At 58.4% G+C, this 15486-nt stretch overlaps 2 protein-coding genes across 2 annotated transcripts; one reads left to right on the top strand and one right to left on the bottom strand.

The window, feature by feature from the left end:
- Nucleotides 1–5403: 5403 nt before the first annotated feature.
- On the bottom strand, nt 5404–6585 carry LOC127595111 (ammonium transporter Rh type B-like). Its single transcript, XM_052056805.1, has 2 exons — nt 6314–6585; nt 5404–6217 (listed from the first exon to the last, which is right to left on the bottom strand). Exons 1-2 carry the CDS (start codon nt 6583–6585, stop codon nt 5404–5406), a joined length of 1086 nt encoding a protein of 361 aa, XP_051912765.1.
- Nucleotides 6586–14417: 7832 nt separating this feature from the next.
- Nucleotides 14418–15486, top strand: LOC127595110 (uncharacterized). Its single transcript, XM_052056804.1, has 3 exons — nt 14418–14471; nt 14537–14599; nt 14806–15486. The coding sequence occupies exons 1-3, from the start codon at nt 14418–14420 to the stop codon at nt 15484–15486; spliced, it is 798 nt and encodes a 265-aa protein (XP_051912764.1).

Raw genomic sequence — 15486 nt, 5'->3', positions numbered from 1 at the left:
ATTCGCAAGGGCCTAGAAACAAGACAGCAAATCAAGTCCAACTTTAGAGTAGAAAGAGTAAGTAACAATCGTGGAGGAGTACCGGGTCTGCTTAAAATATCCACAGTTCGGGGAGTTCACCTGCCAGTGGGAGTTCAATTCATATAGTGCTGTGGTTCTTTTGAAGAAATGTTTGATGCTGGTGCTAGATTTGAAATAAAGAATTGGGTTTTGCCCGGATTGCAGCAAAGATACGCTTTTTCTTGATAACTACTGGGCACCTGTTTTTTTGCATCTGAAGGAGTCCGACGAACAGCGAAGCTTGCTATTCTTAATCGCAACCTGTTTCAGCCTCTTGGGCCAATCGCAGCCCTAAATCCTGTCCGAACTGCTATCGAAAAAAGGCGAGGCCTACCACGCCGCAATATCAGGCATCCTGTAGGCCCCTTCCAAAGCCAGCGTGCAGGCTCTTGATGCCTTTCTGGTGCGCTGCTATGAGGCGAGGGTATGGTGGGATGGGGATTAGGAGGGTGAGGATTTGACTATCGCTTGGTGGGGGAACCGTCTCGAACTGTGGCGCGAGGGGCTGGTGGTGGCGGGATTCGAGAAGGGCTGGCGGACATCAGGGGCGGGGCTGGAGGTCAGGGACGGCATGAGGCTGGGCTTGCGGGCCCGACTCAAGGACGAATCCCAGGAATTCAGTTTCTGAATCGCCAATAAACCTATCAATAATGTTGGATGTTTAGAAAGATCAGCTGATCCTCCGAATCCGGTAGTTCCAAGCCCGCAACGAGTCCCTCATCGGAGAGATCAACGCGCGCGAGAGGCAGACTTTCAAGCGGCATTCCAGACTGGCCCAGCAGATTGGCGAGCAGGAGTCTGTCTTCCAGCTGAGCTAGCGACTGATCCTCCTCGAAGCGGAGTTCAATGCGCTCGAGTTCCAGCGCAGCAACCGGATCAAAGAGTAGGAGGACTACCAACGCCACATTCGCCAGCGCAAGGAGGAACTCGGCCTCCAAAAATTAGTATTACCTGACATCGACCTCTCGCACGAGTCCATCGCAACTGCCTTCGAATTGCTTAATAAAGCCGTGCTGGTTACTAAAAGAGTGGCCTGTTCCTTGGCCGACGCTGAAAAAGGGAGGGAGCTCCCTGCCCTCCAAGAACTGGTCGATTCCTTCCCTGAGGTAGGCCGGCTTATGCAGCAACACTAAGCGAGTTGTATGGAACTAGAGGACCTTAGATCGACACTGGCATTCACGCAGGCCCCAACAAAGCCCATCCTAGCCGAGCACAATGAGCAGGTGCTTTTCGACTGCGAACAATACAAGATCATCAAGGTCGATAAACATCCAAGAGGCAAAAGCCTTCCCACCCCTCCCCGCAAGGAAATACCAATAGGCCAGCTTCTAAAGTACATCTACTAGCTACAGGAAAAGGTCAGTGACCTAACCCAGCAGGGCAAGCGGGCCAAAGGACTACTCGCAAAGCCCGAAAAGAGCGAGTCCTTGCTCCTGCTTTAGAGCAAGCTGGCCCTGAAGCAGGCCCGGGCCCGGCGCAAGGCCATCACTAGTAAACCCTTCGTAACGCATAACTGATTTCACTTCTGTGACCGGGCCAGTGCTTGCAGATGCTTGTCGCGGCTGACCTTCATCTGGCGGCGTTTGTCCTCACGGCGCTGCTCTTCCGCTTGCTTTTACATGGCTCTGCGGACCTGCCGCTTGTCATCCTGGTCGTCAAGGGCGGCTCGTTTGGGGTCTGGGTCTTCGTTGCCCCACTTGACGGTCAGGATATCCTCATGGTCGAGGGCCTGCTTGTCCATCGCCTCCTTAGCGAACTCCGCCATGCAGCGATGCGCAAACTTCACGAAAGCAAAGTTTTTCTGCGGAACGATGTTAATGTCCTCAACTTCCCCCCACACCGAGAAGTGCCGGAACAGACTCTCGTAGAGCTGCGTGACCGCCCCCTCCTCTTCGAAAAGCTTGAAGTCCTGTAGATAGAGAACCCTGCTGTCCTTGTTGAAGCAGCCCACTCCCGCCTGGTTTTCCTTGACCGTCGCGAATCTCAGCCTGCCGAAGATATCCCGCGAGCTGTCGACAATCTCGCAGTCCTATGGCTCAGGCAGGCGATGCAAGAACCTGCATTTGACGCCCATTGCGCAACACCCCTTAGCGAAGTGCAGGCAGAAGTATGGCCGACCTGACTCGAAAATTTCAGCCCTTGTAAAGCCAATATCCTTGTCAGGCTCGCACCTGGTCAGCGCGGCCTCCCGGATTTCCTTAGGCTTTTCGTTGATGTACTTGTTGTACCAGATGTTGTACTCCTCATCGCCCTCCTTGTACGCGAAGGTGCTGGCCAGAGACACCTCCACTTGTTTGCGGGCCTCTCTCTTTCTGAACTTTTAGTTGAGCTGTTTGTACTTGAGCCGCTCCTGTAGGAAGTATTCGCGGGGCAGATGCTTGAACATGGGGTGTGGCTCTGGCGGGTCTTTCTGGGACTGCTCCCTGCGGTGGTGGTAGGCGGCTAACTCCTCGGCCTGAGGCGAGGGCAGAGTCCACACGGACTGCCCGGTCTTGGGGTTGAAAAAATAGTTGCGCTTGTTCTTCTGGTCATAGTGGATCTGGAACGGCGCGATGAGAGAGTTGACCTCCTTCCGGTCAGCATCCATCAATAATAAACAATGGCTTAATTCACTTCGCTTAATTCACTTCTTCACAAAGAAAGAGTGTCCTTCCAACTCCTGGATGGTCAGCCGGGAGTCCAGTGGCGGAGACAGCCCTTGACCAGCTACTTGAACTCGTGGGAGCAGGTTGGCTTCGGCGGGAATTCGATCTCGAATAGAGGGTCTTCTGCGATCTTGTTGACTGCTCCGCCAGTGATCGTATTGATCCCGAAGACCATCTCGAACGCGATCACCCCCACCGCCCAGCTATCGAACCGGTCCGGCGCCAGCTCCAGGCCTCTCCTGTGCTCGGGCGGAAGGTAGCTAACATCGCCTAAGGAGCGATCGGAGTGGCCGATATGCCTCCAGAAGTAGTAGTCGACCAGCCGAGGGTGGTCATTCGCGAGGATGATCTTGCTTGGGGTCAGTCCCCCGTGGTAGAGCTGTAATTTCGATAGGCCTGCCAGGCCTGCTGCCACTGCCTTCAGGATAACCCGAGCCTCCTTCTCGGTCAGGCTTTCATGGGTATCCATGTAAGTCCTGAGATCAGGCCCCTCAACCCACCTCTCGACATTGATCAGGCACCGCCCCATCTCGACGGCAGTGCCCACGTGGTCGGCCAGGTAGGGGCAGTCCTTGTCTCGAATCCTCTAGAGGTCCCCGAGGAGTTGCTCGTCAGGACTGCGAAATATCCTGAGAGGGTATTTTCGGATGACTGTCTCGGCTAGTTGCTAAAGGCTGTAGGCCCGGTAGGTCTCGTACTGTTGCAGGTTGAGTGGCTCGGTGATCTGATACTTTTCGAGTAGTATGGTGCCTGCAGGCCAGCTGCAGCTGCATTCTGCAGCCCTGCGCTTGCAGAGCAGCTTGTACTCGCGCTTGCCTTTCTGGATGGTCTCCAGCTTTTTATGCCAGGTTTTGATCCGCCTCGACAGCAGGAGCATTTCAGTCGCCGACCTGTTCTTCCTGCTGTTCTTAGCTTTTTCCTCGAGCCTTTTTATCTCCTCCCTCAGGGCTGTCTACTCTCTCCCGTCTGACCATTTTACATGCCCTTGCCGGCCGAACAACTCACTGCCCTCTTCATGCTCGGCTTGACGGCAGGCCGACTGAAGCCTCGAATGTTCACTCAACAATTCCTGTAGAGCGCCGAGAGCCTGCTGCTTTTGCTCTTCGTATTCTCGGGCGCTGGCTTGGAGAGTCGCGCAGGTCTTTTCCCGCTCGGATTCGAGTTTTAACTGCATGGCCTTATGTCGTTCGATCTCGTCGTCGGCCTGTTGGTTGACTCTCGAGATTTCGAGCTATGAGCAGGCCTGCTATAGCTTGAGCCTGAGCTATGACGACTTGTTTTTTTCTTAATGGACCGACATCATTCTGGCCCGGCCTCGAGGCCGACCCGACTTCCCCTCACTGTCCCCCTCCTCCGGCCTGGACTTAGACCTGTCCTCACCGCCCTTCATGCCAAACTGCCCGACCAACTCCCTCAAGACAGCCATCTGACTGGTCATCTTTCCGGACCTTGATTCTTCTCCAGCACTCATTATTGAATTAATTTTTAAATCTCCCTTGGTTAAATTTTAACTCTGACAACAATGTTCTGCTAGTTCAAGGTGTACATGATGGCCTGTCGTTCCAGGAACGGAGAGGCGGTGGCATCGCGCGAGGGGATTAGAGGGGTTTTCAGTTACAACATTGCCCGGGCCATCCCACCCATCAATCCACCTGGGAGGCACAGCTGGCCTGCACGAGGCCAAATGACGTGTCCAAAGAAAATAAAGAAAATGTTATAAGTTAAAATTTATAAGTGAATTGGTACAATTATATGGAAAAATAAAAGAAGGAGGAACTCTCAGCGGGACTGCTGATGCCGGTATTCTACCAGCATTGTTGGGTGGCCCCCCTGCTGCTGCCGGCGCAGCACCCCTCTACCCACGACACCGCCGAACTGTCAAAAACTCTGAAGCGGATGATCTTCAAAGTGCTCAGTTTAAGGGTATTAAATCTTTTCCCGGACTTGGAAATGCGGGTGTGTCGCCGGGTGGCCCTGCGTTTCAAAGAGACCCTCCGATAAATCTAGAAAACTGAGGAGGCGAGCCTGGGCTCCTTATAACGGCTGATGGCCCGGCTCCGGGGGGACGACAAATGCCACAGCCTGTTCCTGCAGCTGGCCGGACTGTTCCTCTAACACTACTCAAAAACCCACCACCACAACAAAAGAATATTCTGCACAATCAAGGCCTTCCTCTAGGCGGCATACTGACCCGCGTCCAGTTAAGAAATTAAATTAAATTAATTATAAATAATTCTCTTGGATGATAATTAATATGGTTTAATAAATATAAGACGGTGAGCCTACAGGTAGATTAATTTATGGAACAAATGCCCGGGCTGGTCACCGCGCTATCGGGGACTATCGGGGACAGTGAAAACCAGGGCGTTAGGGCTGGCCTTGTGCTGTCGAGGGGTTGCGATCTGGATGGTGGGCAAGACAGCACACCAACAATGACATGCAGGAGGGATCACCAAGACTTCAGGTCTAGCTATACGGTGGATGTATGTGGATGTTTGTGGATGTATGTGGATTATGTGTATGTGGATGTTATGTGTATGTGGATGTATGGGGATGTATGTGGATGTATGTGGATGTTTGTAGATGTGATATGTCAGGGTTGGATTGCAAGTTCGGTCTCGTCATTGTAAAAGTCATGGTACTTAACATGGCCCTTGTCGTCCTGGTTGATGGGGATGATTCCTTCGCGCTCAGTGAGCTATTCGTAGGAGGAGCGGGTTAGGAACAGCAGCATGTAGTTGATCGCTGCGCAGGCCAGCCCCAGGCACATCGCGATTATTAGTCCGACGAACTGGAAGCCGGCTTGCACGCCGAAGCTGCGGGGGAAGCTGATGTCGAACTCGGAGGGGCGGCCGCCGTCGTGTCGGTAGAACGTGATGATGATGCAGGACATGATCGAGCCGACCATCCCGCTGACAACGCTGAGATTGCCGAGCCCGGTGCTGTCCTCGGACCACCGTGAGAAGGCGTTCAGCCAGTTGGCCATGAAGACCACGAGGCCCGCCAGGATGCCGATGAACAGGGCCGCAGAGGGGCTCTTGATGAGGTCCGCAGTGCAGCCGATTGCGATCCCGCCTGACAGCGAGCTGAAGATGACTGTGTAGGGGTCGAGCTTGCCCTGGATCACGTAGGACAGGGTGAACACGGTGAGCGTGCTCATGGCCAGGCTGAACCAGGTGTTCGCGTAGGCCAGGGTGCGCTGGTAGCCCACCGCGTTGGCCGAGTTGAACGACCCGAAGAACACCCAGCAGAGGCCAGTGCCGACCAGGGCCAGCACGTAGCCGCGGGTGGAGGGCATGCGGGCGGGTGGGACTGGTTCATTATCCTTCTTGAAGGCGAAGGACAGCAGGAAGCTGACCGTGCCCGCAAAGCTGAAGAGACTCATGGTCCTGCCCGTGTCGAAGATCAAAGCTTCGTCCACGATCAGGGCCTCGGTCAGCGTGTAGAAGATCATCGTGATGATGTTGTGGTTGAAGAGCTCCAGGAAGCCCAGCCGGCCAAGCGAGCTGCTGCTGGAGATCAGGCAGGCCAGGGCCCCAAAATACCACCGCCCGATCCCCGAGGCGCGGATGGTGAACCGGGTGACCGACAGGTTGTTGAACACTTACCGCCAGAGGATCTCCAGGAAGATGTACAGGATAATGCACTGGCAGACCGTCACCAGCTGCATCGAGAGGGTGGTCAGCGAGAACCGCTCGTAGTAGGCCGCCATCAGCCCGAAACCGAACAGCACCATCAGCCCGATGTCCGCCGAGTAGGGGTAGGTCTGCTCGTCGGTGTTGGTGGTGGTCAGTGGGGTCACGAACAGGGCGAACAGTACGTCCATGAGCGCGATGAAGATCACCACTTCCAGCAGGATAACTGTGCCTCTTTCGACCATTCTAAAAATAATTTTATTGTTTGCCCCGCGCTTTCGAAAAACCCGGGGCACTGTCCCCCCTGCGGCCCTCCTGCGCCCCCGCCGTCCCTCCGTCGTCCCTCTGCCACCCGTAACTCACTTCGGCATGCCTCCTTCCCGCCTCAGCAGCCCTTCTTCAATAACCCTGCGAAAGATTAAATGGAGGCCTGTTCCCACCTGTGCGAGATCTATCCACTGCCGAAATATGCGGTCGAGACTGACACCGAGCTGAAGTACGTGGAGGCCCTCAGGCGGTTCGGCAAGCGCTTTGGGGCACCTCCGACTCGGTTCGTGAAGTGTCCGGCCCGGGTGATGCTAATCGGCAGCCATTCTTCTTACTACAACGCTGGCAAGCTGTACTGCCATCTTGACAGAGATGTCATGGTGCTGCTGCGTCCGCAGCCCGGTAAGCTGACCGTCCATTGTCAGATGGCCGCCTTGCACCCCGACTTCGAGTTGCAGACCAACCCCGAGCTTGACCGCTACCTCGAGGGTCAGTGGCTGCGCAACCTGGTGCTGGCCGGTTTCAAAGCGGCAGGGGGGCAGGCGGGGGGCATGATCTATTTGAGCTGGGACTTTGAGAAAGGCAGGAGCCTTGGCTTTAGAAATGCTGTGGCTGTGGCTGCTGCTGTTGCGATGACTGTCCTTGTGGGCGGGAAATGGCCGACTGACCTCCCGGCCAGGATCGAAGAGCAGCTTAAGAAAATTGACAGTGGAGCAGGCCACGACCTCTGCAGCTACTTCCTAGCCAAGAACCACAGCCTGGTACTCGTCCCCCACTCAGCCCCCGCCCTCCTGCTTTCATTCCCTCAGCCCCTCATCTACGCAGACTCCCTCACCCCGGCCCCCAAAGCCAGCCGCCTCAAAGCCCTTCTGGACAGCAGACTGTGGCTTGCACTCAAGCTGGTCAACGACTCCCTCGGCTTCGACGCGATGCAGTTCGGCTGCCTGAGCAGTCTGATGCAGGTCATGGAGCTGGACGCCAGCGAGGTCGAGGAGTTGGTCAACAAGGAAATCAAGCAAGGAGAGTACTCCAGAAAGGAGATTTAGTAGACACTTGCTCAGGACCTAGGCAAGCTCTTGTCCCCCATCGCATACTCGAACCTGATGGTCAACTAATCCTCTTTCTAGCTTTTTGAGCCGATCTCCGCCCTGGCCAGAGCCGCCCGCCAAGCCGCTCACCTCAAGGACCACCCTTAAAATATAAGGACAGTCCTAGCCGAGGCGAGTTCCTGCGCCCCCTTTCCGGACGGCAAGTGGCTGGCCCTGTCAGGAGGCAGATTCGTAAGAGCAGTCGACACTGTCGAAGAAGGCCGCAAGGCGGTCCAGCAGCTGGAGTAGCAATTCTACTGCAGCCCCGAGCAGCAGCTCTACATCGACGACACGCTGGACCGGTTCTGCTTTTTGGGGCAGGCCAGCCACGGAGCAGCAGTGCTCTCGCCCGAGTACGAGCTGTGGTTCTGACTTGATTATTGATGCTGCTGCTGCTGCTGCTGCTGCAGTCAGGCCTGCCCCAGCCCTTCCAGAACATCTTCAACCGGACCAACTTCCTCACCCTCGAGAGCAGCCTCGACCCTGCGCTCGGCACGGTCTCCCTCCGGTTCGGGTCGAACATCTCTGACAATTTCAATGTGCTGGTCCGGGTGTATACCACGTTCGATGGGGTTGACGGGTTCTACCTGGACGGAGGGGTGGCCCGCAGCGTGCTGATCAACGCCAGTGATGAGACCTTCCGGCTTCGAGAACTGCCGGGGACTGGCTACTCCTCCAACAAGGACTTCACACTGACCCTGACCCTCGCCCAGTCCAGCAGCAACCTGGCCCTGCCGTCCAACGGGGTGGTCAAGTTCGCCCTGTACTACAACATCACTGCGACCAGCAACGACAAGCTCACGAACACCTTCATCATGGGTTATTTCCACACCCTCGAGGACCGGCCGGCTTCCTTCCAGGACGTGTACCTCGGCAACTCGACCACCTCCTACCTGTTCAACTCCCCCGCCACGGGCAACTGGTACCAGGTCTACTCCTTCACGATGGTCAACCAGGCCTTCCGCATGCGGCATTCCATGCTGGCCCTCCGCGCCTACAGTCACCGCACTGCCTTCCTGCTCGATCTCACTGCGGGGTTCAAGATTAAGGAGCAATCGGTCTGGTACACTGTAAACCAGGGTGCTGCGGGATTTCAGCTGCAGGTCCGGAACCAGACTGGCAACTAGTCGTTCGTGGCAGACCTTGCAACCCCGGTGCAGCTGGGCAGCTCTATCGTCAGGGCCGAGGAACACGTGCTGGTGAGCTTTGAGCGTGACTTGGATGTAGCAGAGGGCCTGGACCTGCCCTGGAACGAAGAGGTGGTGTACTGCCTGAACTTCACAGACCACCCCTCCGCGGACCCCGCCCTCCAAGGCACCTTCGCATACTGCCTCAACAAGTACATCGCAGGAAGCCTGCTGCTCCCAGGCGTGCTGCTGCTGGCCGCGCTGGCCGCCTGACTCATAATAAATGATCACCCTGATGCTGGGCGCAGGCCTGGCCTCGCGCAACATATCGACCGACTTCGTGGACTACGAGTTCACGGGGTCCTGGAAGGCCGCGGCCCCGTACCACGAGCTGCAGGAGGAAGGTGACATGCGCCTGGTTTTTGCATACGACACCCAGGACATCTTCATCATCGAGCGGCCCTTCGTCAACGAGCTGGTCTTCGAGTTTCTGATCCCCAAGTACGAGAACGCCTGGGTGGTGCTGGCCTTCCTGCCGGTGACCGCAGAGCACCTGCAGCCTGACGGCTGGGCCGGCAGCACAGCCGTCCGCATCGAGCGATACCATCGGGAGCGGGTGGTCGGCCATGAGAGCTGCGCAGGGGAGTTCAGGGTGACGCTGGTGGGAGGGGCGGAACTGCGTCCTGATAACACGACTGCGCAGGTGGAGCTGGTCAGCGACTGCGGGCTGGGTGTATCGGGGTCAGCCAAGTACCAGTCGGTGGCGATGAAGGCGGGTCTGTACTCAGTGTTCGTGTCAGGACTGATCCTGCTGCAGATCGGGTGCGCGTTCCGGCTGACCCGGGTGGTGGAGGGCAACGGGGAGGCGGGCAAGTACAGCCTGACGACCCTGATGCTGTGCAGCATCCAGGACCTGTTCCTGACGATAAACCAGTTCGAGTTCCTGATGGGGGAGGACCAGTACTACGTGTACCTGATAACGCCACTGGTGCTGGCGGCAGTGCTGTCACTGCTGTTCGACATGCGGCTGGTGATGCTGGCCTGGCGCGCCAAGTACGCCCACGAGATCGGCAACCCCCAGCAATTCCGGCGCAAACTGACAGTCTTCTACCTGAGCTTCTACGCGGTGATGATCGGACAGATCGTGCTCATGTACTTTTTCCCCTTCGACACCTGGAGCCTGCTGCTGCCCTCCTTCATCATCCTGCCGCAGGTGGCCCACAACGCCATCCAGGGCAACCGCCCCCACGTCCGCCCCGAGTACCTGGCCGGCTACCTGGGCCTGCGCCTCGTCCTCCCCCTCTACTACAACGGCTGCCCCGAAAACATCTACCTCCAGGAGCCCAACCACCTCTACTGCGTCCTCTCCATCACCGCCTACCTGCTTCAAGTGGTCCTCCTCCTCCTGCAGCGCTGCCTCGGCCCCCGCTTCTTTGTGCCACGCTGTCTGCTGCCCGGCTACCACCAGTACATTGTCTCGATCAGCACTGACCAGGACTGCCCCATCTGCATGGAGGCCCTCGCAGGGGACACACCCGCCCGCTCGGCCACCAACCCCAACCCCAACCCCAACCCCAACCCCAACCCCAACCCCAACCCCAACCCCAACCCCAACCCCAACCCCAACCCCAACCCCAACCCCAACCCCAACCCCTGCAGGGCGATCATCCCTGCCGAAATGTGATTGTCACAGTGTACACAATTACGGATATGATTGGGAGGATGTCTTCTTTACTGCTGGACTCTGGCCACCCCATCACCCCCATCCACGCCCGACTGCAGCCGACCCTCTACCCCGCCTTCCTGATGCTCGGCGGAGGGGTCCTCCTCCTGGGGTTTCTGGTGCTGGTCGAGGACCGAAACGTGCTGACCCAGTTCGTCTACTTGACCATGTGGGGCTACTCTCTGACCACGCTCTACCTTGTCGGCTCGCTGGCAGGGCAGCTGACCAGCCGCGCGGCTCCGTGGCAAGCCATCGGGTTAGTCTACGAGCTGGCCTTCTCGGTGGAGCTTGCGATTACCCTCATGTACTGGGCCGCGCTGTTCCCGCTCGTGAAGGACAAAACCCTGACCGTGATCTGCACCAACGTGCTCATTCACCTGCTGCCCCTGCTGCTGCTCTACGCGGATCTGTTGTTCTCGACGGTGACCGTGCGCGCGAGCTCGCTGCCTGCGCTGTTGTGCCTGTGCTTGGTGTACCAGGTGATCAACCTGGCCTACTCACTGCTCGTGGAGCCAGTGTACCCGATCGTGACCTACAAGGACCTGGCATCGTACCTGTACATCCTGGGGGCGGTGTTGCTGGTGGTGTTGCACCACCGGGTGGGCGTCTTAGTGAGTGCCCGCAAAAGGGGGCCCGTCAACCCCTTGCTCGATCAGCTGGAGCCCTGACCTTTTATTAGTAAAATTCGTGGGTTAACGGATGAGACCGCAGCTTGAGCAGATCGTTGAGGATGAACGAGAAACCAGCCGCCTTTCCAGCCGCCTTTCCAGTTACCTCTCCAGCCCGCCTTCCCCCTCCGCTTCCCTCTCTGAGGCGAGTCTCGACCAACCCGGTAGGTTCCGTTACCGCAGCAACCTTGAAAACCACCCTCCGGCAGACCCCGTTTCCATTCGGCCTGCCCCAAGTAACCACAGGCAAGCCCCAACTGACCACAGACCCAGGCGAGCCCTTCTCAACAGGCAGTCTAAGAAGGAGGGTCGAGTCAGTCGGAGGGTCACGCAGAAGAGGCCTGGGAGAGATCCGACAAATGACCTCGCGCGTGGTCGAGGCATAGCCGAAAGGGGGGACGAGCCGACCAAGGCCTTACAAAAATGTCAGCAAGCACTTTCAAGAGCCTCAGGAGCAGGCCTATCAGCCAGTGCAGCGAAGGCCAATCCAGCCCGTACAGTCGATGGCCAGTATCCAATGTCCTAGACACGAACCCGAGAAAGAGCAGGTCAACCACGCCAGGTTCCTGATGCCGGTCGCGAGACATGCCACCAGCCGCTACGTCCCGAATGTTGCGCCTCCAACCCCGTCTCTGGAGGCCACCCGCTCTCAGTACACAGCCCGCATTCCCTCTCCCGCAGAGCCACAGCCATCACAGTGCCATTACCACCCCCATCCCCAGCAATACCAATACCAGCAACAGTACCAGCTTCAGCACCGGTCCCCCATCTACAGCCGAGTAGCCTTCTCCAACCAAGCCAACTCCCCCTTCCCCTACCACCCCGAGCCCTCTGACTTCTCAGACTACCCGGCTTTTTCAGCCTGCCGCGGGCCCTCTTACTGTGCCTACGGTACTGGAAGCGGGTGTGCAGGCATTGACTACTCTCAGGGCTATGCTTGCCAGGCGGGGGGCTACTCTGCGGGATCAAGCACGAACGGCTTTGATTCAAGGCGCGGACGGGCTAGTTACGCGAGGGTGCCACACACACTCAAGTAGCAGCGCGAGAGGGATCGGCAGCGGCTACTCGACCAGTTGCGGGACAAGCTCGAGACCTCGAAGATGAAAGGCGACCGCACTGTCCAGACCCTGATCGAGCACTACAGCCGACTGGGCCACATGTGATTACATGTCACTCTTCAGGATAGTCGTAACTGCCACCTTGGAACCTTGGCGTGGGCGCAGGAGCGGCTGCAGGTGTGGTGGTGGAACGGCTGCACTCGTAGACCCTGTAGATTGCAAAGATCAGCCCTGCGACGCCGAGCACGGGCAGGACATCGAAGATGGACAGCCCTGTCCAGAAGTCCTGGGGGGCAGGGGGCATGAAATGGGGCATATAAAGATCAGACAGCCTCGTATTGGATGGGCTGCTTGAGGTCGGTGGCCCTGCGTTTGTAGAGGATGCGGTAGCCGCAGTAGGTGCACTTGACGTTGTCCTTCTTGCTCAGGCGGGTGTCCCGGCCGCACTCTGGTCACCACTCCACTCCCGCAGGTGTAGCTGTAGCTGGCCTGCTCGAGCTCCTCCATGATCCGATTAAATGATGCTCTTGCTGCTCACCCTCGCGCACGCCCAGCGCATCAACTTCCAGACCTTCGCCCTCCAGGTCCTCCGCTGCGAGGTGGTCGCCTACAACATCAGCGGCTGTGCCGAGTGCCCCCCCTACGCCTACATGACCGATCTGCTGGGCTTCAATGGCTGTCAGCCATGCTCCACTGGCTGCAAAGAGTGCACCTCCGTCAGTGCGTGTCTGGCCTGCGACAACCAGTACAGTCTTGATTCCGAGGGGCAGTGCACCTGCGCCAATGAAAACACCAACTGTACCACGACTCAGGCCTGCCCGCCCAGCGCCTTCCCGTCCTACCTGGCTGGAAGCTGTCTGCCCTGTCCCTACCTGCAGGGGTGTGCATCCTGCGCCTCCACTACTGCCTGCCTGAATTGCTCGGCAGGGTACTACATTTCCGACGGGCAGTGCCTGGCCTGTCCACCTTTCTGCGAGAACTGCACTGCCGAGGGCTGCACGGACTGCTTCGAAGGCACAGAATCACAGGACACTGGCTGTGTGCCGGCCGAGGGAGGGGCTGCCTGCCCGCCCTCCACGTACTCTTCTTCCGGACAGTGCCAGCCCTGCACGCTGGGGCTGAGTTGCAAGCTGTGCCGAGACGGCAGCACCTGCACCCAGTGCAACTCCGGGTACTACATGGCCAGTGTGAACATCGAGGCCGACGAGCTGGTCCTCTGCTTGGGCTGCCCGCCGGGCTGTATGACCTGCGTGTCTGCGCTGGACTGCACGGCCTGCCAGTCGGGCGAGAGCGAGTGCCTGCACAACCCATGCGAGCAGACCGCGTCGACAGGCTGCTCGAGCTGCATGTACGGGGCGGGCGGGGTGCGGTGCCTGAGCTGCACCTTCGAGCAGCACCTGACACCCAAGTACCAGTGCGCGAACTGCCCTGCGAACTGCAACTACTGCAACACGCTGGGCGTTTGCCAGGGATGCATGGACGGGTTCTACCGCTGGGAGAGCGTGTGCGTGCCCTGTTCCGCGCAGTGCCTCTCCTGCCGGTCTAACCAGCTCTGCGAGGACTGTCTGCCGACCTACTACCCGAGCGGGGCGGGGTGCCTGGCCTGCCCGCCCAGCTGCTACTACTGCCTCGACGGGGCGAGCTGCCTGGCGTGCGAAGCAGGGTACCAGGTGGGAGGCAGCGGGCAGTGCCGAGAGGAATGGAACCCTGCGGGGACGATAATCGGGCTGTCGGTGGGACTGGCGATCGCAGTGATAATCCTGGCGGTGATGCTGTACTTCTGCGTGAACAAGGCCACCCGCAAGCCCGCGCCCGGCCAGTACATCGAGATCAATTGAATCAGATATACTCCTCTGGCTGCCGACTGTTCGCCACCCGCCGGCTCACATGCCCCAGCAGCCGCCCCACCTGCATCCTCCGCAGGTCCGTCAGCTGCTTGTCCCGCACCACCTGCTCCAGCCCCTCCAGCAGCTTCACCAGCCCCAGCAGCTCGCTGTCAGAATGCTCTCCCCGCATCGCCGGCAGCAGCAGGTCGTTCTTTTGGTAGTCCTCCAGCCGGTTCGCGTGGCAACTCACCACCAGTGTGTTTTGGGAGGTCAGTTCCGGCATTCGCGCGGACAGCGTCGCCAGGCAGCGCGGCATAGGCATGGGCTCGAATGGCGCCGCGGGATCCGGCTGGCGGTTGGAGGCGGAGATGAAAGTCAGCTTCGAGTAGTAGAGGCCGAATACCTTGGACGCCAGGGCCTTGGTGGCCTCTCCGTCTAGGCTACTCCACACTGCCGCGTGGTAGAAGTCACTGCGGAAGATGAACCGCAGCAGCTACGGCAGGTGGGCCCGCTTGCGGAACTACACCTTTTCCAGCGTGAAATCTGCGGGGGCGGGACCGGGGCAGGCCAGGACACGGGCCACGTCGAAAACCAGGCAGACGCGCTTCATTTATAATGGAACGACTGGACTGCGACGAGATTCGGAAACGCTACCTGGGCCACCTGCTGGGCGACAGGCTCTGCAAGAAGAGCGACGAGGTGTCCTAGTTCACGATCGAGGACCTGGGCTCCGACGATTATGCGCGCAAGCGCTACATCGGGCGGGTGCAGCTGAGCGGGCTGCAGGACAAGGGCCAAAAGCACCAGGCCGTGATCATCCTCGACTGGGATGATACCATTCTCGCCACCTCCTACCTCAGCAGCACAGGCTTCACCGAGCTCACTCCGGATGGCGCCGAGCAATTCCGGGCCCTCGATGCACAGGCCCTGCGCCTGCTCGAGAAGGTGATCGGGTTCGGCACTGTGTTCATCGTGACAAACGCCGCCAGTGGCTGGGTGCAGTACTCCTCGCGCATGTACCTGCCAGGGGTGCACGAATTGCTCAATGCACGTGGGGTCCAGGTGATCTCGGCCCGCAGCGAGTTCGAGGAAGCGCACCCTGGCGACTACCACCGCTGGAAGGAGGAGGCTTTCAAGAAGGTGGGGGAGCAGTTCCCGCGCGAGCCGATAACCAACCTAGTATGCATCGGGGACTCGAACATCGAAATCGACGCAGCGCACACACTGTCCAAACAATTCAGCGAGCCCCTGGTGAAGACTATAAAGTTCAAGGAGCACCCGAAGCCCGAGGAGCTAGTGAAGCAGCAGCAGCTAGTGGTGGCGCGGTTCGAGGACATCTACCTCAGCATGAAGGCCATGACCATCCGCCTCGAGCGCAAGTCCTCCTGA

This window comes from Hippocampus zosterae, unplaced genomic scaffold, assembly GCF_025434085.1.
Source record: "Hippocampus zosterae strain Florida unplaced genomic scaffold, ASM2543408v3 HiC_scaffold_402, whole genome shotgun sequence".
Lineage (NCBI taxonomy): Eukaryota > Metazoa > Chordata > Actinopteri > Syngnathiformes > Syngnathidae > Hippocampus > Hippocampus zosterae.
Note: the sequence above shows the minus strand (reverse complement) of the source record. Positions and strands in the feature narration are given on the sequence as shown.

Bases quoted from the DNA above. Each gene is read 5' to 3' on its own strand.
- LOC127595111 (XM_052056805.1), bottom strand. From the start codon at position 6,585: ATGGTCGAAAGAGGCACAGTTATCCTGCTGGAAGTGGTGATCTTCATC. The intron at 6,218-6,313 runs GTAAGTGTTCAA...CCTGATCTCCAG, and splicing joins TTCCTGGAGATCCTCTGGCG to CAGCAGCTCGCTTGGCCGGC.
- LOC127595110 (XM_052056804.1), top strand. From the start codon at position 14,418: ATGGGCTCGAATGGCGCCGCGGGATCCGGCTGGCGGTTGGAGGCGGAG. The intron at 14,472-14,536 runs GTCAGCTTCGAG...CTCTCCGTCTAG, and splicing joins GGTTGGAGGCGGAGATGAAA to GCTACTCCACACTGCCGCGT. The intron at 14,600-14,805 runs GTGGGCCCGCTT...GAGGTGTCCTAG, and splicing joins AACCGCAGCAGCTACGGCAG to TTCACGATCGAGGACCTGGG.